Here is a 24,722-nt window from a genome sequence, read left to right on the forward strand (position 1 = left end):
TAATTTAATGTAAACAATGTTAATATATATACATATATATATATTAATCTTAATGTTTATTAAATGATATTTTCTACTAATATGATTTTTAATCATTTGTATCTTGTCATAACAAAAAAAAATTTAAATCATGGATCACAATTTATTTTAATATGTAATTTTTAACAGTTTTAGTAATTTATAGTCATTTTTTAAAATTAAAAATATAAATATGTGGAAATTTTTTAATTTTTATTATATAGCTAATGTGGTTGTTTAAAGTATTTTAATAATTTAAAATTAAAAAAATGATAAAGGGTACAATAAGTTTTATCAAATCTTTATTATTCAAAATCATTAATTATCACATATATATTTTAGCAACATTAGGGAGTTTTGTAATTTTTATTTAAGGTAATAATGAATAACATTAATAATTAATTTATGGTTAGTTTAATAAAAAGTTTATTATATATTTATATGGAATAACCTATTTCTCTAAAGATTCCAAAAATCAATGACCACCTCAAATGCTGTAATGTTTCTCTTTTAATATATGTGAGATATATTCAATTTAAAGAGCGGAGGTAGTACATTAGAACTTACAATTTAATACTTTATAATCGCATATTTTTAACCTTTTATATGCGAAATGTTATATAAATGGTCATAGTCAAACTATTGAAACAAAAGGATGTGGTCAAAGACAATTTACCATAAACTAAAGTCAAAAGTACTTTTTGTTAATAAGGTAAAAGTTTATAATTATATCTCAGTATAACTAGGAATTTTCATGCGCCATGCGCAAGAATAATAAGTCGCAATTCTATCTTACGGTGTTGCTTTGTTTTTGTAACCATGGATTCTTCTTCTCACATCCGTCCTAAGAAACCTCTGCTAGTGATCGGAAGCATGATTAATTCCGGCAGTAGTCACCCTAAACCATCCGGTTACTCCTCTGAACCGAAGAGAGATTCAAGAAACTATGATGACCGTCGTTCTAATAACTTGCCTCTCAAGAAATCGAGGACGATAGTTGACTCTAACAATGGTAACAAAACTGTGGTTGTGGAACCGGATACTCCAAAGCTTTCTAGACAGTATTGGAAAGCAGGAGATGACAATGAAGATGAGCATGTGCCTTATTGTAATATGACACATCTTATATAACTTGAGATCTTGTAACTCGTAATCCTAATTGTATAATTGTTATGTTTCGATAGGTAGGAATGATGCTAAGGTCAAGGTTAATCCACAGTTTCTTCATGCCAACGCCACAAGTCACAAGTGCGCGCTTGGAGCTTTGGTTGAAGTTCTAGACAATTCCCTAGACGAGGTATGTCCTTATGATTTTACTACCATATTATATCAGTCGAAGAACCTATAAATAATCTTCCTTAGTCAATTTGTTAGGGAGCATTAGTCAGAGATGGGTGTTATATAGGGACTTTGAAATTAATGCAAACTCGGATGTGTAGATGCGTTGAATTAAGTTGATAATTCGTCTGCCTTTTGTATAACATAGACTTATATTTCATTCAAAAAACATTTTAAAATAAACATTTTCAAAAAATAAACATTTAAAACATTTTATAAACATTTTATAATCCATCTTATTTCATTCAAAAAAACAAACTTATATTTGATCAGTTTGATACAGGTTTTTTTTAAAGGCTTTCATTCATTTTGATAGGTTGGGCTACTTATCTTTTTTTTTTGGAAAATACTTATCTTTGTACTATCATTTGTTATACTATTTGAGCTTCTAATAAATCTATCTGTGAAACATAGGATGTTACACCATCAAGATATGTTGATAGAATACCTGACATGGGGCTTGAGAACGGGAAACATAGACATGGGATAAGGTTACGTACTCTCCCTCTCTATCATGTTTTTTTTGGGTACAACTATCATGTTTTGTTTAATTCAGATTTATCTTGTGCTTCCAACTTAACTGGTGATAAATGAGCGTAATATTTTTTAATGTGTTTTTTTTCAACTACCTATTTGAGATTTCATTTATTCATTAACATGTTTTCCTTGAATCTAAGATCATAAAAAATGTTGTTAACTGCCAACCGTACCATTTCAATTGACATTGCTTCTTCTAGTTTCAGTGAATCAGTATCAGGTAATGAAGCAGGCGAGTTGCAGAAGGTGAAAGAGGAATCAGCAAAACATGTGGCTAAGTTGCAGAGACAAAAAGGACAGCTTGAGTCGCAAGTAAACCTCTTTCTTCTTATATATTTTTCTTTCTTTATTTTGGCTTATATGTAATAGACTTAATTGTTTAATATGAACCAGCTCAAAGAGTCAAAATGTAAGATTCAAGATTTTGAGAAGAGGCATAAGCTAAAAGACGACTCAGAAAAACTGGTGGCTGTGTTGATTAACCAGCTCAAACAGTCAACAGCTAAGATTAAAGATTTGGAGAAGATGCAGAATGTAAATGATGATGAATCAGCAAAACAAGTGGCTGAGTTGCAGAGACAGAAAGCATTACTTAAGGAGGAATCTAAGAAGGTAAAAGATGAATCAACAAAACAAGTGGCTGAGTTGCAGAGACAGAAAGCATTACTTAAGGAGGAATCTAAGAAGGTAAAAGATGAATCAACAAAACAAGTGGCTGAGTTGCAGAGACAGAAAGAACTTCTTGAGATTGAATCAGATAAGGTAGAATATTTTAGAATATGAATGAGCAATATGTTTTTTGGTATAGTAGATTTCATTTGTTTGATATGAACCAGCTCAAACAGTCTGAAGCTAAGAATCAAGATCTGGAGTACAAGTTAAAGAATGCAGCGGAGGATTTCTTTCAAGAAAGAGCCCACAGAGATAGTACTGAGCATAACTTGAAGAACAAGCTACGGGTTAGTCCTCTGTTAAAAAAGTAAAAAAAAAAAAAAACATCACTACTTTTTTATTAGCTTCATGCACACTCACACATCATTTTGGTAATGCTATAGGAAGCTTTTTCTACCATCCATACGCTAACATCAAAAGTGAATAGGCTGGAATCTGAAAAACGCTAATTATAAGAAGAAGATAACATGCATATACATGCATTGGTGAGGTCAGCTCCTAAAACTCATTTCTAGGGTTTATGTCTTGTGCAACAATTAATAGCATGTACACTCATTTAACTTGAGTGAAAGACTTTATTTTATATTAAAATCTTGATTAAACAAAAGTCCATCAAAACCAAATCTTTATGTTCTGTAATAGAAAAGTAATTTACACAATAATAAGCAAATCAATCACACACAAACATAATCAAACCCCAACCAAAAGAGATCACCAAAAAAACAGAGAGAAGAGTGAAGAAGAAAGCCAAAACAGAGAGAATAAAGAAGAAGAAGAAAGCCAAAGGTGGAAGTAAAGTGATCCCTAAGGTTTGTGATCACCAGGAGGGAAACGTGGGAGATAAGGTATCCAAGTGATGGGATCTTTCCAGTCAAACGCAGGCAATGCTGGATTAGGGTTAGCTAAAGGAAGAAAAGGGAAAGGGAAGGAAGGAAGAGGAGGAAGCGTAGGCAACGGCGGCAGAGTGGAGTACGGCCAAGGGAACCAGTACGGTGGCAGATAAGGCCAGAAGAATTTAGAATCTCTAAACTTCTTATCCACCTTCTCCTCCTCCTCCTTCTCTCGCCCGTGATGTCTCTTTCCTCCGCTGCTGCAAAGTGTGGTGTTTCTATGGGAAGGTTTGTAGCTGAGTGCGCTTAAGCTGTAGATACAGACACGGTCTTGCTTTGACTTTATGGATACTTCGTTGGTTGCTGTCTGAAAAACGGGGACGTTGCAGCCGATGTTGCTGTCGGATGTTTTGATTAGCTTGGCGCTGCATTGAGACGCTATGGCGATTCCGTCCACGCAATCGATACCGTCTACGTGAGGGATCTCGAGCTTGTAGACACCGCTTCTGTTTGTTGTTCTGTTTACTGATATGTTCACTTCCTCTGTTGTCTTTGGTGAGCTTGCTTTGAATCTACAGCTGACATGAACATCCACTCCTAATAGAGAAACAAAGACAAGATCCGGTTTACCGGTTTGAATCAAACCGAAATTGTACCAAGAAAACCAATCCAAAACTGATTAACCAATCCTAAGTTAGAGAAACCGATTAACCAATCCCAATGTTCAAGAAATCGCTAAATCGTGGTTATGCTCCTCATAGAGAATTTTTTTTAGGCGGATATCTAGACCGATTTTTTGAAAGGTTAAATCTTTTTTTTTAATTGTTATAGAAAAATCATTTCGTTTAGACTCAATTTGTAGACAGATTTTAAGAATACCGGTCCAAACCTAAGTTACAAGATAAGTTTATGTAATGTTTATTTAAGTCATGATCTCTTACCTTGTAAGAAGTAGCTTTGTCTTGAGAAAGTGTTGCTCGAACAAGTGTCGCAGTAAACAACTCCGACGACTGTGATGCTAGATGAAGGATACGAGCTTACTTCACGCGGTGGGCGGTTACGACCACGGCCAAAGGCTTGATGTGTCAAGCAAGAAGCTAGAAGGACAAGACAGAGAAGTCGAAGATACATTGTAGCTAATCTCTTTCACTCTCTTTTCTCTCTATTGTGTCTTTTTGATGATAATGTATGCAAGTGTATGTGTGTGTGTGTGTGATTGCAATATGTTCAGTCCGTGATCTAGAATTTTTTGACCCCAACCACTGTTTAACTATAATTCTTTTATTCTATCCACTACCAAACAAAGACATGTGAAGAGCCTTTTTTGGCTTATTGTGCTGTTACAATGTGAAAAACATTCATGGAGAAGAGATTTATTTGGTGTCCTTTGCTTACCCAAAAGAAACTCCCAATGAGTTTGCAATTTATTTTCTTAATGTAGATCTAATCCAACATATTACGAGCCAAAACCACCAATTATTTTGCAATAATAAAGCCTGTTATCTATATCGTTGTCTTGGTTAATAAAAAAAGGGTTAATCGCTTTCTTGTGATCCAAGTCTGCAAATCAAACTAATTGAAGTTCTTAATGTTGGGATAACAATCAGCAATTCAGTGTAAATTTGGGCCCATCTTCATTGAAAACATAGTGCAATTCAGGGCCGGGCTTAAATCTCAGAAAGCCTAAAACTCCAATCTTTTGGGAACATCGGCCAGTAATATTTCTCTCACAAAAGTGGATCGAAATTATTTTGAAGCCCGTGAATTTCATAATTCAGACACGGGCCCAACTTACTGCAATTAACATATACGGTTTAGACAAAGTGGATAGAGTTATTACCGTATATATATCTGCTTTTCCTTTTATAAGTAGTTGCAATGAATTGATTCTTTTATTCTTTTGCCATTTTTAAAGATACTACTTCCTTTTATATAACTAGTAAGTAGCAATGAAATCGATCATTAATCACACATAAAATCTGACGAACAAAAAAAACAAATTAAAAAGTTGTTCTTCTGTCTTTTTATCAATTGGGAATATGCTTAACAAAGAAACAAATCGGGATATCAATCTTTTCATTGACCCAAATATATCACTGTAATAAGAAATACAAATATATAAAGATTATTATTAATATTGAACTAAAGAAAAAAAATTTATTACATGATTATAAAAAAATTAAAATATATTAAATCAACCCGAACAAAAAATAACGGTTTCTATTACAAACCGACTCGGATAAAATTACCTAAGTTAAAAAAATTCTAATTATTTTCGTTCAGCTCATCATCCTCAACGTATTTCAATTTTAGATATCACCTTAGTTTTATTTATTGTTTGAGTATAAAAAAAAAGTAAAGTTGCTTGAATCGAAGATTTTTTTTTTATTGTCATAAATAAAAAGAAGATAATCTCGTCATTACAACATCGTCAACGATAAGGAATTTACTGAGTTTACCACAACGCGTCATTACAGTTAACTTGCAATTGGTAACAGTGTGAACACTCGTGGACGACACAAGCTCCTTCCTCTCTCTCTCTCTCTAAACTCCAACTCGAATCTGAACACAAAGTTAGTTTTTTTCCTTGAAACCCAGATTCTCAATTCCCTCCTTTATTTCCGGACACAGCTAAAGTTTCCACCTTTTGTCGTTTTTCTTCTTCTCCATTGGTCATTGATTTTCTCAAAGCGGTTTCTGCAAGTTTAGATTACTATTCATCAAAGTGGAGAGAGGATGGGTTGCTTCTCGTGCTTCGATTCGAGTGACGACGAGACGCTGAATCCAGCAGCTGAGGAATCATCCAAGACTCAGAAACAATCACAGCCGACAGTTTCTAATAGCTTGTCTGCACTACCTTCAGGTCCTTTTGATTCAAATCACTATTCTTTAATGGTCACACGCTCTCAAGATCTGATCCTTTGCTTCAACTTCACTTTGTTTTGATCTGATTAGGAAGTCACAAGTTTAAAGTTTTAGTCTTGGAGATGAATAAGACCTGAAGAATCATGATCTTAGGATCTTAGATTTGTTTTAACGTTTTGGTAAAACTTGATTGGTCTTTGATGATGATGTTGCAGGTGGGGAGAAGCTTAACTCAAACTCAAAGAGCAATGGAGGCGCCAAAACGGAGCTGCTTCTTCCAAGAGATGGGCTTGGACAAATCGCTGCTCACACATTTACTTTCCGCGAGCTCGCTGCCGCTACTATGAACTTTCATCCGGATACTTTCTTAGGAGAAGGTGGTTTCGGACGTGTCTACAAAGGAAGGCTTGACAGCACTGGTCAGGTTGTTGCTGTTAAACAGTTGGACAGGAACGGTCTACAAGGTAACAGAGAGTTTCTGGTAGAGGTTCTTATGCTCAGCCTTCTTCATCATCCCAACTTAGTCAACCTCATTGGTTACTGCGCTGATGGAGATCAACGCCTCTTGGTCTATGAGTTTATGTCCTTAGGATCATTGGAAGATCACCTCCACGGTAAATCTTATCTTTTACCACTTTTACACAATAGAGAGTCTTTGTGAACTTAGTCAAATATCATCCGAATTTGATCTTGGTCAATGTCAACCCTTGAGTTTAGCAGATTCTTCACTGGATTGTTTGTACATTATCACATATAAATTATACATGTAGACTTAAGTTGAGGAGTAGTAGTTGCTGGTGGTATATACAAAACAAACTTATTACTCCCTCCTTTTCATATTTAATTGTCGTTAGTATAGTAAAAAATTTGTTACAAAATAAGTGTCGTTTTAGGATTTCAATGCACATTTACGTCTTTTGGATGATCGGAAGATGACCTCCATGGTATATTGGTATATCTTATCTTTTACCACTTTTTTTAGGCCACAAGATTCTTTGTGAACTTAGTCATGATCATCCCAAAGATTCCTTCTGATCTTAGTCAAATGTCAACCCTGAAGTTTAGCAGATTTTTTACTGGATTATTAATTTATTATTACATAGTGTCCTTGTAGAATAAAATTTTTGCTACAAAATTAGTGTTGTTTTAGGATTTCGTAATTAATTTATCCTTTTTATCCCTATATAAATTAAGAAAAAATAAAAGTAATAAAATTTTAATAATTAAATAAGAGCAAAATTAACATTTTTCTTAATTGGTTTGAAAAAGCGAAAACAGCGTCTAATTTGAAACGGGAGTATATTTTAACCTTTTATCGGTTTTGTAGATCTTCCACCGGATAAGGAGGCTTTGGACTGGAACATGAGAATGAAGATAGCTGCTGGTGCAGCCAAAGGATTAGAGTTTCTACATGATAAGGCAAACCCTCCTGTTATCTACAGAGATTTCAAGTCTTCAAACATTTTACTAGACGAGGGTTTCCACCCAAAGCTCTCTGACTTTGGACTTGCTAAACTCGGACCAACGGGAGACAAATCTCATGTCTCCACCAGAGTCATGGGCACTTACGGTTACTGTGCTCCCGAGTACGCAATGACCGGACAGTTAACAGTTAAATCAGATGTCTACAGTTTCGGTGTGGTGTTTCTTGAGCTCATTACTGGTCGAAAAGCGATAGATACCGACATGCCTCATGGAGAGCAGAACCTAGTGGCTTGGGTAAAATGAAAATCCACTTTGTTTTTTTTTTTTCTAACATTTAGTTTCTCATATGCGTGTGCAACAAGTTTTGATACTTCTTTTGTTGGGTTTAATCAACAGGCTCGCCCGTTGTTTAATGATAGGAGAAAGTTTATAAAACTGGCGGATCCTAAGTTAAAAGGGAGGTTTCCAACGCGTGCGCTGTACCAAGCATTAGCCGTGGCTTCAATGTGCATCCAAGGGGAGGCGGCTACACGTCCTCTCATAGCAGATGTGGTTACTGCGCTCTCGTATCTTGCGAACCAAGGTTATGATCCAAACAAGAATGAGAGAGGGGCGAGGTTGATAACGAGGAACGATGAAGGTGGTGGCTCGGGGAGTAAGTTTGATTTAGAAGGTTCTGAGAAGGAAGATTCGCCTAGAGAGACGGCTAGGATGTTGAACCGAGATATCAATAGGGAGCGTGCGGTTGCGGAAGCTAAAATGTGGGGAGAGAGTTTGAGGGAGAAACGAAGACAGAGTGAGCAGGGGACTTCAGAGAGTAACAGTACCGGTTAATACCGGTTTGGGTGGGTTTTGAACCCTTTTTTGTTCTTGTATCACAAACTCATTTGTTCTGAAACATAGAGAAAAAAAACACATTAAAGAAAAAAAATCGAAAATAAAAAAATAAACATTGGCAAAAAGAGTTATGTACATAATTAGATTACATATGAATAATATGTACATAACATCTAACTGATATGATGTTGCAATAGGGCAAGAGGTGGGACTTTCTTAATAACAAAATTCTAATTGAAGATCCTGGAGAGTTGAGGATGTTCATGTAAACTTCTTTGGTCTTTTTTTAGTTTGGTGATGTGTCACATGTGGCAATATATCGATGATTGAATAACAAAGATCCAAGAATCAAGGTTAGTGTTTCTAGACTATTTTCTTATGTGTAGTTTTGGACAACGTGGCCGTAACATGCCCAATCTGACAATTATTTTTAAGGATAGCAATAGATATTGTAAGAATATGGTTGGTAAGTTTTTTACTCTCTTAAAATGGGGTTTTTACTCTCTTGGAATGGATTTTTATTTCCAAAAATATTGTTTTTACTATGAATGACTATGATCTCTAAATATTTGTAGGAATTATCATGTACTCGAACATTTTTGTGTTCGTTTTTTTTTTAGCAAAATAAATAAAGAAAAGACAGTCAGCAAAAAAATTGTACAGTATGATTCTTTTGAATTTTATTAAATTATATATATGACTAAATTATTTTGTTTGTTTTTTGCAAAAAAAGTGTATTCATTTATAGATGTGACAAAATATAAATGACTCAATATAATTTAATCATTTATTATTAATTTGATTTCTCGCCACTATTTTTAGTCATCATACACAGACTGATCGTCACTGATTAGTTATTGATGATGTAATTCAGCTTGGCATTGTACAAACGTTCCAGGAATTATACGTTAGCTAGCACAGACAACCTTTACCGAAACATTGCGGTAAGTTTTAACGCCAAAAAAAACATAGGACGTACGTCTGAAATTTATTTGATTTTCCCTATACATAATCCATCATGAGGCTCGCATTTAAATTAAACTTGAATATAATATTAAGATTTAGTTGGATTATATATATACTTGAGGCGGGTAGTATGTTATCTATAGCTTAGCTTTATATACAGCATTGGGTAGCTGTAGCTGATGCACTGGTATAAGCAGCATTAAACTATAGCTCAATAGTATTTTTCTACCGTTTTAATATAAAAACCACGTTTCAGAAAGAATATTATACACAGTGATACTTTTATGCAACTCATTACTTCATTTTATGTTGACCAAAGAAAACTTCGTCGGAGAGTTTGTCACCAATATGGTCTTGTAGAATTCTTTTTCTGATGGCGACGCCAAATGAAAGTAGGTACTCAGAAAGCTTATTAGTAGAAGTAATCAATTTATATTTAATTTTGTAAGAGCGCTATAGATACAATATTACGAAGATAATATATTCACTTTATTTTTTTATTTTTTTGGAACACATTTTCACTTACTTGAAACACAAAACTTTATGCAAGCACATATCAATAACAATAGATAAGATACGAAACAATGGAAACAACAACCGATACAGTTTCATTCTTTAGCCGACCGACGAGCCAAGAGTAAGAAGAGAGAGAGAGAGAAAGAGAGAGTGAGTGAGATAGATATGTGTTTGCTTGGTGAAATATCCTGACGACACTTCAAATTCGAGACGGGGCAGTCTCCACATGGCTTTGTGCGGCTTCAGTTGACGTCTCCTCCTCTTTAGTAATTTTGGATGGATCTTCATGATGAACAGTGTAAGAGAGTGGAATCACCGGTTCCGTCACCGTGACATCAACTGGGTGCATTTCCGACAAACCTAACGGACTCATCACAACAATAGTCTTAAGTTGTTCTGATGAACTGTTATTCTTTTTCCCAATATCTAATTTCTCCCCTGAGTTTCTGTAAACTCCATACAAAACCATTTGTACCAACCCTAGTATGAATCCCACCACGTTTGGAATCTACAAAAATCATTTTCCAAAATCTCAGTAACCTCTTTTTACCTTTGTTTTTTTTTACCAAAAACATGACACTTATGAAAATAAATGCTTACAGCAATGCATATGTCGTGGAGAAATGCGCCATATGCGAACCACATAACAGCGCTTATAGTGAGGAAGAAAGAAAGCGTGAAGGGCATGAACTCCACACTCTTGGTCTTTATCACACGAGCCTTTTGTACAACCAAAAAAACATAAATCAACATTATGTTACCCAAAAGTTCTGATTTGTTTTGAAATAAATTTGTGAATTTAACAAAACACAAAACGCGTAGTTACCACAATCATTAGAGGGGCAGCGAAAACAGAAACAGATATAGCAACGCAAATCCAGCCGATGACAGAGACTTGGAGGCTAGGGCGTTTAACCGCAAAATGTGTAACCATTATAATCAACGAGAAGAAAGCAACATTCATCGTCAAGAACAACTTAATAGCCGCCATCTGCAATGCATAAGAGAATATTTAGATTCATTATTCTTGTAACAAAATCAAAGGAGGACGCTGGGTAGAATTAAGAAACTTACCTTTTTCTCCTTGGTAGCGTAAGTGAAGAACATGGCAATGTAGATAGTCTCCACAACGCAGCCGAAAGAGTTGATGGTAATTAGGAGAAAAGCGTCTTGCTTAGTCAATGCGTAATAGAGCCATAGCATGCAGCTAAATAGTGACACTTGGTACGGTAGAGACTGGAAACTTTCAGTCGATTTGTTCTTGTATATTCTATAAAACGTCGGCCTGCAAAATTTCACAACAAAAATAAGAGAATAGTTTCTTAGCTAATTATTCTCAAATAATTATTTTTATAAATAACTACTCCCTAAGAAATTGCATGTACTTACACGGGAGCCAGGAATACAAGGAAGGATATTGCGTTTCCTGCCATTTCATTAGGAAAAAACAATAAAAGAATGAGTTGATTGTAGAATTAAAAGGCTTCTAGGTTTGTGGAGACATGAATGAAAACAACACAAGTTCTCTAACCAACCTCAACAGGAATTAAATTGCTGCATTAACCGCACTACACGTACCGAGTATATGGACAACAATGCGTGACGATTTCAATTTGTAAAGCTTTACTATTGATCTATTTTCTGGTAGTTTAGGATTTTATTTACAAAATTAGAAGATCATTAATGACTCGTCTATATGTTTCTAAATGAAGAAAATTCTGGAAACGAGTACAAAATATATGTACTTATATTAGTAGGTAGGTCATGCATGATGAACTTCTCGTCTAATTAATGAACCGTACAATTTAAAATTATTGAACTAGAAGACCCATGGGCCATGAGAGATCGAAAAGAGAACAGCTAAGGAACAGACTAGGATTTGGCTTTGTGAGTATATATTAGTATCGTTAAAACATTACCTAAGATGCCGAAGATGATAGCGAGCAAGTGGTGATTGACCATGACGCCCATTTTCTATAAAGATCGAGATGAAGCTTTTCCCGTACGGAGATTTCTAAAGGGTCTCAGTTTTTGAAACCCTAAAGCTCTCGCTCTCCCCCTCTCTCTCTATAAGATGCTTGCTTCTTCTTATTTCATGGTGGAAACTAATGAGTCTCAGGTGGTGTATTTATAGCTCCAAGATAATCATTATTGTCAAATTATTTTGATTTTAATTTTTTAAGTTATTTGAATCGTGTAACGTGTTTAGTAGTATAATAAAACAAAATAAAAAAGAATCGAAAAGGTAAAACGAACTCAGCCTGGTTGCATGACAAGTGGAGAAATTAGTAGGTAGCGTAGCATTTTTTCATTCACTAAACTCTTCTCCTTTTCTTCGACAACTTCATTTTCTTCACGCCATCTTCTTACACTAGCTTTCAAAAATCAATTAAAACCAAGTTTCGAAAAATAATCAATTAAAACGATAGTAAATTTACACTTTATACAAGACTGATGAATTTCATGGTGACCAAAAGTCTACCCAACAATCAACCAACATAGTGGAAATCATCACTAGAATGCGATTAGTATATTTTCTTTTCATCTTTTTAATGTGTTAGTTCACATATGATATGAGTTGGACGATCCAACATATCCCACCTATCTATTTGATGGATACAATAGATATAGATATAGTTTAAAATATAAACATAGAATTTCAGGATTACTCATTGGCTAAATAGTTTCAAATTTGCTAACAACAAATTTGGGACTTTTTTTGTTAATTGGTATATGTAAAGGAGTATAGGTGAAATTAATTAGTAAAGATCTAAAACAGCTAGAAATTTGTAGATGATGATTAGGTTAAACCAATGCAATTTATAGTAAAATGCATCTATACGCAGAAAATGGACGCCGTTTTCTTTAAACTTATGGTATTTTCTATGATTAACCAAAGTCGAAAAAGGGCATTCACATCCCCTGATCAGAGTTCTCTGTATATAGACTCCCACGTTTTTTTGCCTTATTACAAAAGAAGACGATAAACCATGCATGTTTTAGGCAAAACTCCACCCGTCAAAAGGGAGCGTTGCGCGTGAGAATGATTAAGTGATTTAAGGAGGTAATGAAACAACAAATGATGCGTTACGGGAGATGCATAATTATTACTAATAGCCTGAAAAAGGAAAATCTTGTGCAAATCACGTGACCTCTCCAAACGGTATAGCGTTTCTTTTAGAGTTTGTAGAGTTCACACGATAGCTAAATGCCATGTCATCATGATGCTGACCAGGCCCTCTCTGCTTTCGTGTCTTCGGTAATATTTTCTGTTTCTAAACTTCTTCTCTTGTTTTAATCCCCAATTTCAGGACTCCCATCATTTTCTCATATTTAATTTTGTAAGGAAGACAAATTTAACGGTTAAAACATTTGATTTCAGTAACTCCATATTTATATTTTAAATGAGGATGCATGTATAATGTAGTAATATCCACCAGTATTCATAGACTGATTGAATATACGTTTTCTTCTTTTGCTTGTTTCAATATGTGTACGATGAAAGGAATCAGAATATTTTGGAAAAAAGTATGAGAAAATACAAAACAATTCTGCGTTTTTCGAGGGAAAATTAAAACAGATATTTAAAAGTGGGAAGAAATGGACAAAGGAGGAGTGACGTGATAGGCGAATGATAACAATGATCATGTTCATGGGTTTGTTAAATCATTCTTGTTCTTATTCGTTCTTTGTTTGTCTCCCTGGCTATCTCTCTTGGTCCCAAATTTTTCTAAAATATGAGAGGTGCCACTTTTGCGGCTCTCCTCCACCTTAAATAGTCCATCAATAATTATTATTGATACTTTTGGTTTATCTTACATTTTGTTTAAGTGATTGGTGCCTAATATGTTTTGTCACGTACGTTTTCTATAACAAAAGGGCTTTTTCACGTATGCTCCCATGCTGCTCTTGCAAATTGCAATCACATTCCCCTAACTTCTCACTATATTAATAATCCTTTTTTTTTTTGCTAACAAACTATATTAATAATCTTGAACGTTAAAATAGTTTTAAAATTATATATAAAGGACATATATAAGAGATGCATACTTCATTCAATGATATTCTCTCAACCCTAATTATGTTCATCTTTTCCATCATATATACTCCCTCTGTTTTGTTATATATGACGTTTTGAAATTTTTTTTTTGTGTCAAAATATATGACGTTTTCCAAAATCCTATGCATAATATAATGACTTTGGACTTCATTTACCCTTGCATTTAACTAATTAATGATTTACGATCAAAGTAAATTACATATTACAGAAATTAAAGAAGGATATAATAGACATTGGAATAACTTTCTTAATTTGTGTGTAATCATCCAAAACGTCAACTAAAAGAATACGGAGGGAGTATAAGTTTTCTGTAAGTAGTAGACAGCTATAGAAACGAGGTCTGATCGATCATAGATTAACCACATGGCATTAATATGAAAAACACTATTTGCGACAAAATCTCAGTCGATAAATTAGAATTTGCATGTACGTATCAGTGGGTGATATTTCCATATCTGTTTTAAAGCTCCAGTTTTGAAATTTACATTTTGTTGTTAATTTCTAGTTTATATGCACAGGTTTTAAAGGGAGTTTTAAATATGGAAGTACTTGAAAAAACAATACAATTCCATTGGAAAGCAAAAAAACAATACAATTCTTTACACCAAAAAACAATACAATTCTAGGAATGGATATTTGCTCACTTTACAGAATGAATTACCCGCAAAATATTAGAAAGCAAAAAAAAAAAAATCATCAGCTGATCCTCTTTTTTTTTTGATCAACCACATCAGCTGATCCAACCTCAATAATTTAAGCACCTAGGTGACTCACATTGATAAATGTTCGATGTATGCATTTTAATTTGTATATGTTACTACCAGCCAAAGGGAAAATGACAAGCATGTGGGAGAAATTAAACCTACCCTATTTGTTTCGTTTTCTGATTTCCATTGGTTCGTACGAACCAAACTTTACACACACACATTCATATAGCTATGCTATAGAGCTTTCATTTTCCAATGATGGATACCTATCTATGATTAATTTGTTAGCAAATTGATTATATACTTACTTGTCATTATGGATAACAGTTGTTTGTATTAGAATTAATAGTGAACTTCGAGTCAAATATGAAAATGACTACACCGAAACGGAAATAATGACTCAAAAGTTTGAAGGGGTCCATAAACGTTGGGTTCTATATAGAGTTTCATCAGAACTTGATTCATATGTTTCAGACACAAAAGAAATGTGGTCAATTAGTGGACAGAAGATCCCACACGTACCCATATAATTATTGTCTTCTGGATACACCTCTAGAAACATCTCATTCCAAATTTCCAATAACCATCTCATGCTTTTCCTTTGTTGAATACATTTCAAGTTTGTTGTCTATATATAACCATTAGTAATAATATGCCACAATGTTAAGGTATATAACAAATATATCACGTTGATATTAGAGGATTGGTAGATTTAGTTTTGAACGGGTGACTTATGGAATACGTTATGGTATGGTAGAGAAGTGAAAGAAAGCACCCAAACACATACAGTTTGAAGATCGATGCATTGAACGTGTTTACACATACATATTTTCCTTTTCAGGTAAAGGCGAAGTCAGGTTTGTGCTTTTTAAGACTTTTATGTGACGTGGGGATATTTTGATCGTTTTAATTACGTCAACGTGTTTGGTTTCTTCGCTTTGCAACAACTAAATTATTGATGTGTTCAATTCAATTTAGTATCCTAATAAATGAATTGTATCATATCATGTGTATTGTAATCAATCATTAGTTACTAATGCGTATTGATTAGTAGTATATACTCCCTCTGTTTTTAAAAGATGCATATTCTAGACTTTTCACATATATTAAGAAAACTCATTAAATATGCATTGTTTTTTGTGAATAACAATTTTCCACAACTTTAAGCCAGTAGAAATTCAATAAACACCATTAATTTTTTTGAAACTTACAATTTTTCATAAAATCAAACATTGAAAAAGTAAAAAATGTATCTTTTTAAAACAAAACTTTTTTCTAGAAAATACATCTTTTAGGAACGGAGGGAGTATTTACAAAGATACTTGTCAACTTAATATCTCAATTAAGTGCAAAAGCATTCCAAAAACGAAAGAAAAAGATGAACTCTTACTTGCTTAGTTTTTTTTTTTTAAATGATTTGATAGCAAGAATAGTTTTAAATTAACTTCAATATAATACATGTGTAACCGTTCTGACAGCTTCTGTCCATATGCCCTTCTTCCTCGCGCATATTATCAAATCTCATACTTGTATTTATGTCAGACGATCGATTTTATTTTCCTATTTTGAAATGAGCCCAACAAGTCATAATGGGCCTACGTAACTCGACCTAAAGTATTCCTCCAGAGTCCAGACATTAAACCTCAAGCTCTATAACAGTTCTCATTTCTCAGATCTTGAATTATATACTTCGCCGGTATCTCTAAACAGGCCCAAACTAAATAACACTTTACATAATTGTCTTTTTTCTTCCTTTAAAATTTACGCATTTTTAAGGTAATATACTTCAAAATATCATTTAAAACCCAAACCGAGATGAACCAAATCGGAATAAGTTTGATTTTATAGTGAAGCCTGACTCTCAAACCGGAGTAAGCCAATATCCAAACAAAAATTAGATACATCAAATTCAAATAAACCCAAGCTAAAATAAACAATTCAAATGCAAGAATATAAAAATTAGATAAACCGAACGAACTAGTATTGAGTCTTTTTATGTAGATTTCTATAGAACTGAACTAGACCAAACCGGAAAGAAAAAAAAAACATATCAAACTCAGTAATAAACTAAAAGTTAACCTCTAGTGAGAATAAAGAGCATCTCTATTGTGATTCTTTCTTCTTCTTTTTGAGACTGGGAGAAAACAGAAAGTAAAAAGACAGCAAGATGAAAGTCTAACCTTTAATTAATAGGCTGAAACTTGTGTCTCTCAAGTTTGGAATAAGCATCAAAGAAACAACTTCTTTCCCTTCTCAAAAGCACAACTATTTTTCTTTTCACCAAAAAAGAAGAAGAAAAAGTTGGAACATGATTGGTAGCAACACACGTGAGAGAATAAAAAAACATCTTTTGATAAGTCTTTAAATTTGTACAAACTAATTCAAATAAGACTCTGAAATTTAAAATATCTCGGTCGAGAAACTTATGTGCTACATTTAGAGATTATGATATATAATAGTCACACGTTCTGATATTATGATATGATCTTACGCTCACATTTATACTATAATTTTGGTCTACAAAAAAAAATTATTAGGACGCATATAGTAATGGTAATTAAAGAGAGATTTGAAACCACTTAAAGTAATTCTTTTTAATTTTTGGTTAAAAAGCATTTGACAACTTGTCATACATGTATAAAATGCAAAATATTGAATAAAAGTGTCTTTGATAAAGGAGGTATGCAACTTTGAGTTTGACAAAGTGTAGCTTCAACATGAAGAAACTAAGGTCTCATTCCATTGTATATATGAAACATAGAATATATATCAACAACTTATAAATTAATTTATATTAGTTGGTGAAGACTTAATTATGGATGCATTCCAATGGTGAAACATGATGCAATTTCAGCCATTATATAGTTTAAAGAAGTAGATTATTTCTCTCATTTTGGGTCGTTTGTTTGACCAATAACCATTTTAAGATCGTTGGTTTAATGTACGATTTTAATATGATTTAACGTATAATCTATTTTTTTAAGAGACATTTACTTTAGATTTGTTGAACTTATATGTTATAATGGGTATATACACATGCATTTAATAGCTTAAATAAATATAGTGATGATAGCGGATTCATGGTTTCACAAAAGGAAATATTTATATTAATGTAAGAGTGTGTAGTTCAAGGTCAAATTTTATATCGGGCAACTTGAATCATGCAATTAATTATCTTTATATTTTAATTATTTAAGACTTTCAATAAAAGGAATGTACATAGTTATTCTGAAACTTGGTAACCAAGTCTAATATTTTTTCATGCAAGTAAATAAAAAAAATATATGCAATTTTATGAATCCCTATTCTATATTAGTGTCTAACTAAAATTTTATTATATCAGTGTAACTGAAAGTTTCCTATATGTATTGCTCATTATGCAATAATTGGCCGAAATTTACTCCTTAGTATAAAAAGTTATCTCTTATATATTAATAGAAAAACATTAAAAAAATTGTAACGTTAAGTTTGTATTATTTATAAAAAACCTAATTAGGATGTCAATTTGATTTACATAGCATCATAAGAATCAATTGAAAAATTAGTAAGTCCAAAATCCAATTGCTAAAAAAACTTATATTAATCCAAACATAAATGTATATATTATGGTAAACTTAAAACTCGACGATCTCATTAAATTAATACTCGGTGATCTCCCTAAATGAGATTTTCTTTAAATGACACAAGGTTGGTTTATATTGTGATCCAATATAATATTTTTTTTCTATAAGAAAGTGAAGATATACTCTTAGTTCGTTTTATTTAGACAACAATTTAAATCAAAATTTGCTATATATATATATTATGGCTTAAGTATTGCATGCTTTTGCTATAAATCCAAAAGTAATGATTTTTTAAGTGTTAGTTTTTTTATTAATAGCAAAGAGTCAATTTTGATATAAAAAATAGCAAAGAAACGCAGCTATTCAGAATTGTTTTGTTAATAAAAGAAAAAAAAAAGAATATTGTTCGGTTCTCACGCCTTCCTCGCCTACAAAAATTTATATAAAGAGTAATACATAAATTAAGTTGTTTTGTTATTACCAAACAAACTTATATATCAAATATTTTTCCTTGCAACACAATTCTTTAAAACTTAAATTATGAAATTTATATTGAAGATTAAGAAAAAGCTTTGGCACCTAACTTATTTTTTTTGTAGTCTAGGAAAACATTAATAGTAACCTTTCGTAGTAGTTAATGATATATATCACGTTAACCTAACTTTCATCATTTACAAAATATCAGTTGCAAACAAATAATATTATCATCTTTGTACTTGGCCCTTAAATATAATAATAGTCGGGCTGTAAAATCTTTTGTTGTCTTAATGTGGCCCATAACCAAACTATACTTTAAATTATAAGCTTAATCCAATTTGTAATTATCTTTTTAATATTTTAATTTTCCATCTTATGTTGTCAAAAAAAAAATCTGATATTCTGAAAATTAGTGTAACTTCAAAATCGAAAATTTATAAATTTTATTTACTGATAAGTTAGTAAAATAAAATATCCAATTGTATCGGCCCAACGTTAACATATAGATGATTATATCAACAATCAAAAATTATATACATATATAAACAATTCGATCATATATAAATTTTAAATTTGTCAATACAATATGTTTAATTAGACAACAACTACTTCTTTCGAATTATCTATAATTGAGGTCGTTTAAATGTTTTTTTTTTAAATTTCAACTGAGCCCAAGGAGGGTTAATCATAAACTGCCTGTTTAAATAAATAAGAAACGTTTTCACAAAGTTAATTCTTCCACCGAATTTTTAAGCTTGGTACAAAATTTTGAGTAAGTTCTATATGGTAAGTTTAATTTAAGATAACAGTATACTTTGTCAACAAGTATATAATTTTGACCATTGAAAACAACTTGCCAAATATGTTTGTGGTAGTTATTGAAAATTTACATAAATATTGGTTCAATGTATCACACTAAAATATGGTTTTTAAATAATTAATGCTAATTATTTTAACATTCTAAACAATCCGAAAACTTACATATGCGTACTATATATTTACGGTTGAGTTTTCCTTGGAAATATCATCAACTTTTTCACAACTTTTAATTTATGATTATAAGAGTATTAATAATATCACATTTTAATTGTTTGATTTGGGTTTCTATATTTTTCTATGTGTACCAAATATTTATACTTAGTTAATTATTCTATATTGAAAAAAACATAAATACAAATATATTTTGACCAGAAACACATGTATTCAGAAATCATGAGATTTTACAATATGAAAACATAAGTTTTTTTAATAAATATTTCACCCTGCGCAAGGCGCAGGTATTATCCTAGTATTTATTATTTTAGTTGGATCTTTGAACCAAACAGAAAACCTTACAACTGGGCCTGATTTTAAATGGTTACGACCATCATTGCGCGTTTGGAAAGTAATACCAGTACTAGGTTAAAATCTGTATATTGCCCGTGAACATTACGTATACAAATATTTTTTCTCATTTACGTATTATTTATGTATATAACTAATTTAGAGTAAACACATAAATCACAACAATAATTCTTGTTTATTTATAATATTTTCTGCTAAATAAATCAAAAAATCATTTTCTTTATGTTTTTGTAAAAAATTCAATGATATAAACATATATATAGTATATTTTAATATAAATATTTATTATTGAAATTTTGTACTCATATGATTTTATTAATATTTTTATATTTGATGCAACAAAAAAAATTAAACTATTAATCACACAAATTTTTTTTGTCATTCCTTTAGTTTTAAAAAGATTATAGTACGAAAATGTTCTTCATCAAAATTGAAAATGCATAATAGTATTAACATTTTTTTTTCATTTTATTATTTTGTTTTCGTAGCTCTTTTATTTTCATTCTTCTTGTTTTTTTTATAGTCACCAGTTACAGCAGTAGTATTATTCATAAATATAACTATGAAAAATTTATTAGTTCCTTGAAACCTAAAAGAATTTACAACAACTTCTATATATTATAAAATTCACCTGAGAACAATCTTTATAAGATCGAACCTGTGATCAAACCGGAAATCATATAGATTATGGATCGATATCGTCTGATCGGTTTAACATAAAATATCAAATTCACTCTCAAGTACCACCGTAGTAAAAGAGGATATCGAACCCTAAACTATAGAAGATAGTCGAGAACGAAACCACTCGAGTAAACAATGAACCTCAAACTGAAGTAGCTATTATGCAAATTTGGGATTCAAAATTTAGTCAAAGCTGCACGCCCTTTGACGTTTCTCACTTTCTCTTCAACATCCCCACGCAAACTCCGTTGACGCTCTCACACGCATTTTCCATATTACACATTTATAATTATACGGCACGCCACGACGCCAAAACTACAGAGGAAAGTTTTAAATATATTAGTTATAAAGTGCTGGGAATTTTAAACAAAATAGTAAGAAGAAAAAATAGGAGCCGCAAAATTACTTACGAAATCCTAATTTGATATTTCTCAATGTAGACCATTGATAACCAAGTCCCAAGTGGGGTGCGTATGACTCCTTTTTCTTTTTGCTTGTAGGGATCTCTCATTTTTTATTATTATTTTATTAATTTGGAGATATACCGGTTTTATAAAAAAATTTAGATTAATCCCAAAAAAGAGGTGTATTTCGTAGATAGACTTTTTTTGGATATTCAAATAGATTGAAAGCAGAGAGACCTATATACATGTTGTGTCTAAAATAATGTGATTTAGTTTCGCGCAATAGATAGATCAAACCTGAAACGTGTTGGCGTCACAAACCATTCTTATTACTACCCGGCCACAAATTAGTTAATAATAAATTTTCTTAAATTTTTAACTATTATTTTTCTGCAAATAAATAAAAGTAAATTATAAGAAGACAAGCAAATATGTTAACAGAGTCGACTCTAGATGTATTAAAAGTGAAACATTAATTTTGAACCTTTTAAATTTTCAATATTCTATATATATATATATTATTTTGAAAATTTTATATGAACATACACTCTCAAATTGTAAAAATCAAAAGTTTACTAAAATATTTAATAAATTATTTAATTTCTTAAAATTTCAATGATGGACCTGAAGTTGCACATACAAAAAAAAAACACTAGTAATTAGGATCTCATAGAATCAATCGCTTAGAATATTGCGAATAAAATAGGTCGTCGAAAATGTTGGAGGGTGTTTTTGTCAATTTGGAAAGGGACCATTCATTGAATGTGATTAAAAATTCGAGACAAAGAAGATTTGGGAAATCGGGAGAGAGGGAGAAATGAGTAAGTTTGGTCGCATTTCATTTTGTGTCTCCGAGACTTCAATCCGACGTGTGACGCTGTCGTTTTGGAATCACGTAGGACCCTTCGCTCTTTTATTCTCTTCATCCACCTTCGATCACTTTTTACCATTATGCCTCTTCATCATTTACTAGTATAAGCTAACTACAAAACCATGCGTAAACACTCACTAAATTACCACAAGGTCCACAACAAAACCCATGAAAAACTACATAAATGTTTTTCGTATATATCTATAAAGTAAATATCATGGTAATGTTTGGTAATATCGCACGTAACTAATAACAGTTAGTCAATTGTTTTTTTTTCATGTTCTCAACATTAAACACACTTAACAAAAAAAATATTAAACACCAAAAAACTTCGCAAAATTTGTAGTTGACATATTATTGTAGTTTACGTGATAAAATAACCTAAAATGTGATACTAAAAGCACATAACGATATATGCTTCTTTATTGTATAAAGTTATGGACCGAAGTTTGTAATTTTTAGGGTTAGAGATAAAAGCTGAGTGCTAAATTTCTTTTTTGCATTTGCTGAAATTTGAACATGATAATCTACTTTTACGACACAAAACTTTATCAGTAGAGATAACAGCTCCGGGTATATTTATACTTTCTTTTACAATAGCTAACTACTGCTTGTGATACTTTACCCACATTTGATGTTGCTAACTCCATTGAGCCTGTTGTTTTCACCCAGAACAGTCCCCTCTCTGGATGTAGAAATTAAAATGTTATTGTTGTTGTTTTACAATAGCACCTTTCAAAAATGTAAACCATTTTCAAGAATTGATATCTATCGTAATAATAGTGTAATAAATTGCCCCAATATAAATTGTTAACAAAACAGATTAAAATTTAATATTAATTGTTTCAGATTAAGAGATTAGATGTAAAACTATAATATGAGAGCCATTAATCGTAAAAAGAGCCAAGGAAATGTTCCAAAAACAAAATGAATCAAGAATAACATCATACAAAAAACAGATAGAAAATGTTATTATATAATGTATATAAAAGTACCTCATCCTCGTGAATCTTATATATATCACATTAGATCTTCGAAAACGACGGGTAGTGCAAGACTATACTGTATGTTATTCTATTCGAGAAAAACTAAAAGAGAGGAAGCTATCATTTTAACGTATATTACCATTTTTATTATAAAATTATACATTAGAGCAAAACCAACTTTATAATAAAAAAATTTATTTTAAAAAATATAGAAATGTAGATTAAAAATGTTCTAACAGCGACACACACATCTTAACTAATACCATGATATACAATATCTTAAATGTATATATTTTGTTAATCGTTTGTCTGAATATAGAGAGGTAACTTGTAGTGTCAGTAGTGAATATTATTATGCCGACAATAACGTCACGACTTTGTTATTTTAAAGATAGCATATATTTGGACGAAATTGATCATCTATTTTTAATGTTCAAAAAACAAGTTGATCATCTACTTTTATTTAATTATTAGAAAGAAAAAAACTCATCTGATCTATACAAACAGGAAGGTTGACAACGGGATTGGAGGAACTTACAGCACACTGTCAGCTTCACGGACCCCTTGACATTGATTTACTATTATTTATCTATTATTTACATAAAATAGTTTGATTACTAAACTGTATTTTATAAGTTATTTTGTTGCCGGTCCTTGATTTCTATCTCATATCCTATGTACATATATCATACATGGATATTGTTGTCTCACCGATCCGTGTATATGCAGGGCATGGTCCTTACACAACTAATTATCAGGTTGGTGTTCGAATTTATATACATACGTATATACTTGGTTCTTTTACTTTGTAAGAGACCATTGACTTGTCTGGGGTATTTCATATGGTTATCAAATACTAAGAGTTCTACAATTTCTTATTTTCTGGTGGTCTGAGTTGTCAATGTTTAATTAATACGATTGATATGTCTATTATTTAGCCAAGGGGCATATGCTTTGTTTAGTATTCAATTATATATGTAGAACACTAGAACTCCTTTAAGACTTGAAAATATAACTAATGTATTTCAATATACTATAAATAAGCGCACCTACTCCACAAAAATGGAATAACAGAATATAGCAAGTAATTCATAATCATTTGCTGTATTTTGTTTATAAATTAATGATTACAAAAGAACTTGTATTATATTTCGATAGATAGATTATATAACGAAAAGGAGAAATAGTTGCGTTACCACAAACTTTCAATCCCCACAACACGAAGGAAAAACACTCAGGGGGACAATGGACCAAATATATATGATATATTGTGTGCCCATCACATGTTAGATCTCTTCTTAATTGATCGTCTTTACAACATGTACGGTGTCTACAGAATTACACACACGAACACGCCCATTTATTTCATTCACTAAACATACATTTACTTTTTTTTTGAACCACCAAACATACATTTACTAAAGAGTGTTATTAATGGAGATAATTGTAGTTAAATATTTGAACTTGCATGTAACGTGTTGAACATAGTAGAAAACATCATCGGGTAGTTCGAGACGCCTTGTCCAAATTACTTCAAAACCAGAGGCTTACGGATTTTTTGTCCCCCTCTCATAACCACCAGACGAGTCCACATAGTTGCCCACACAAATCTATTCACGTAAATC

General features: G+C 31.9%; 3 protein-coding genes across 3 annotated transcripts; 1 reads left to right on the top strand and 2 right to left on the bottom strand.

Moving 5' to 3' along the window:
• Positions 1 to 3,126: 3,126 nt before the first annotated feature.
• BNAA02G01430D lies at positions 3,127 to 4,648 on the bottom strand. The gene is made up of 2 exons (XM_013824039.3): positions 4,337 to 4,648; positions 3,127 to 3,992 (listed from the first exon to the last, which is right to left on the bottom strand). Exons 1-2 carry the CDS (start codon positions 4,524 to 4,526, stop codon positions 3,370 to 3,372), a joined length of 813 nt encoding a protein of 270 aa, XP_013679493.1. The 5' UTR covers positions 4,527 to 4,648; the 3' UTR covers positions 3,127 to 3,369.
• Positions 4,649 to 5,889: 1,241 nt separating this feature from the next.
• LOC106384015 (serine/threonine-protein kinase PBS1) lies at positions 5,890 to 8,699 on the top strand. The gene is made up of 4 exons (XM_013824045.3): positions 5,890 to 6,258; positions 6,476 to 6,874; positions 7,588 to 7,979; positions 8,082 to 8,699. The coding sequence occupies exons 1-4, from the start codon at positions 6,132 to 6,134 to the stop codon at positions 8,517 to 8,519; spliced, it is 1,356 nt and encodes a 451-aa protein (XP_013679499.1). The 5' UTR covers positions 5,890 to 6,131; the 3' UTR covers positions 8,520 to 8,699.
• A 1,256-nt stretch (positions 8,700 to 9,955) lies between these two features.
• On the bottom strand, positions 9,956 to 12,122 carry LOC106384033 (bidirectional sugar transporter SWEET15-like). The gene is made up of 6 exons (XM_013824058.3): positions 11,924 to 12,122; positions 11,394 to 11,430; positions 11,079 to 11,289; positions 10,831 to 10,995; positions 10,605 to 10,724; positions 9,956 to 10,512 (listed from the first exon to the last, which is right to left on the bottom strand). The coding sequence occupies exons 1-6, from the start codon at positions 11,973 to 11,975 to the stop codon at positions 10,204 to 10,206; spliced, it is 894 nt and encodes a 297-aa protein (XP_013679512.1). The 5' UTR covers positions 11,976 to 12,122; the 3' UTR covers positions 9,956 to 10,203.
• Positions 12,123 to 24,722: the final 12,600 nt, after the last annotated feature.

The sequence above is a fragment of the Brassica napus genome, chromosome A2 (assembly GCF_020379485.1).
Source record: "Brassica napus cultivar Da-Ae chromosome A2, Da-Ae, whole genome shotgun sequence".
Lineage (NCBI taxonomy): Eukaryota > Viridiplantae > Streptophyta > Magnoliopsida > Brassicales > Brassicaceae > Brassica > Brassica napus.

Bases quoted from the DNA above. Each gene is read 5' to 3' on its own strand.
- BNAA02G01430D (XM_013824039.3), bottom strand. From the start codon at position 4,526: ATGTATCTTCGACTTCTCTGTCTTGTCCTTCTAGCTTCTTGCTTGACA. The intron at 3,993-4,336 runs GTAAGAGATCAT...TTTCTCTATTAG, and splicing joins ACAAAGCTACTTCTTACAAG to GAGTGGATGTTCATGTCAGC.
- LOC106384015 (XM_013824045.3), top strand. From the start codon at position 6,132: ATGGGTTGCTTCTCGTGCTTCGATTCGAGTGACGACGAGACGCTGAAT. The intron at 6,875-7,587 runs GTAAATCTTATC...TCGGTTTTGTAG, and splicing joins ATTGGAAGATCACCTCCACG to ATCTTCCACCGGATAAGGAG. The intron at 7,980-8,081 runs GTAAAATGAAAA...TTTAATCAACAG, and splicing joins AGCAGAACCTAGTGGCTTGG to GCTCGCCCGTTGTTTAATGA.
- LOC106384033 (XM_013824058.3), bottom strand. From the start codon at position 11,975: ATGGGCGTCATGGTCAATCACCACTTGCTCGCTATCATCTTCGGCATC. The intron at 11,431-11,923 runs GTAATGTTTTAA...ATGAAATGGCAG, and splicing joins TATCATCTTCGGCATCTTAG to GAAACGCAATATCCTTCCTT. The intron at 10,513-10,604 runs GTAAGCATTTAT...TGATTTTTGTAG, and splicing joins TCCACGACATATGCATTGCT to ATTCCAAACGTGGTGGGATT.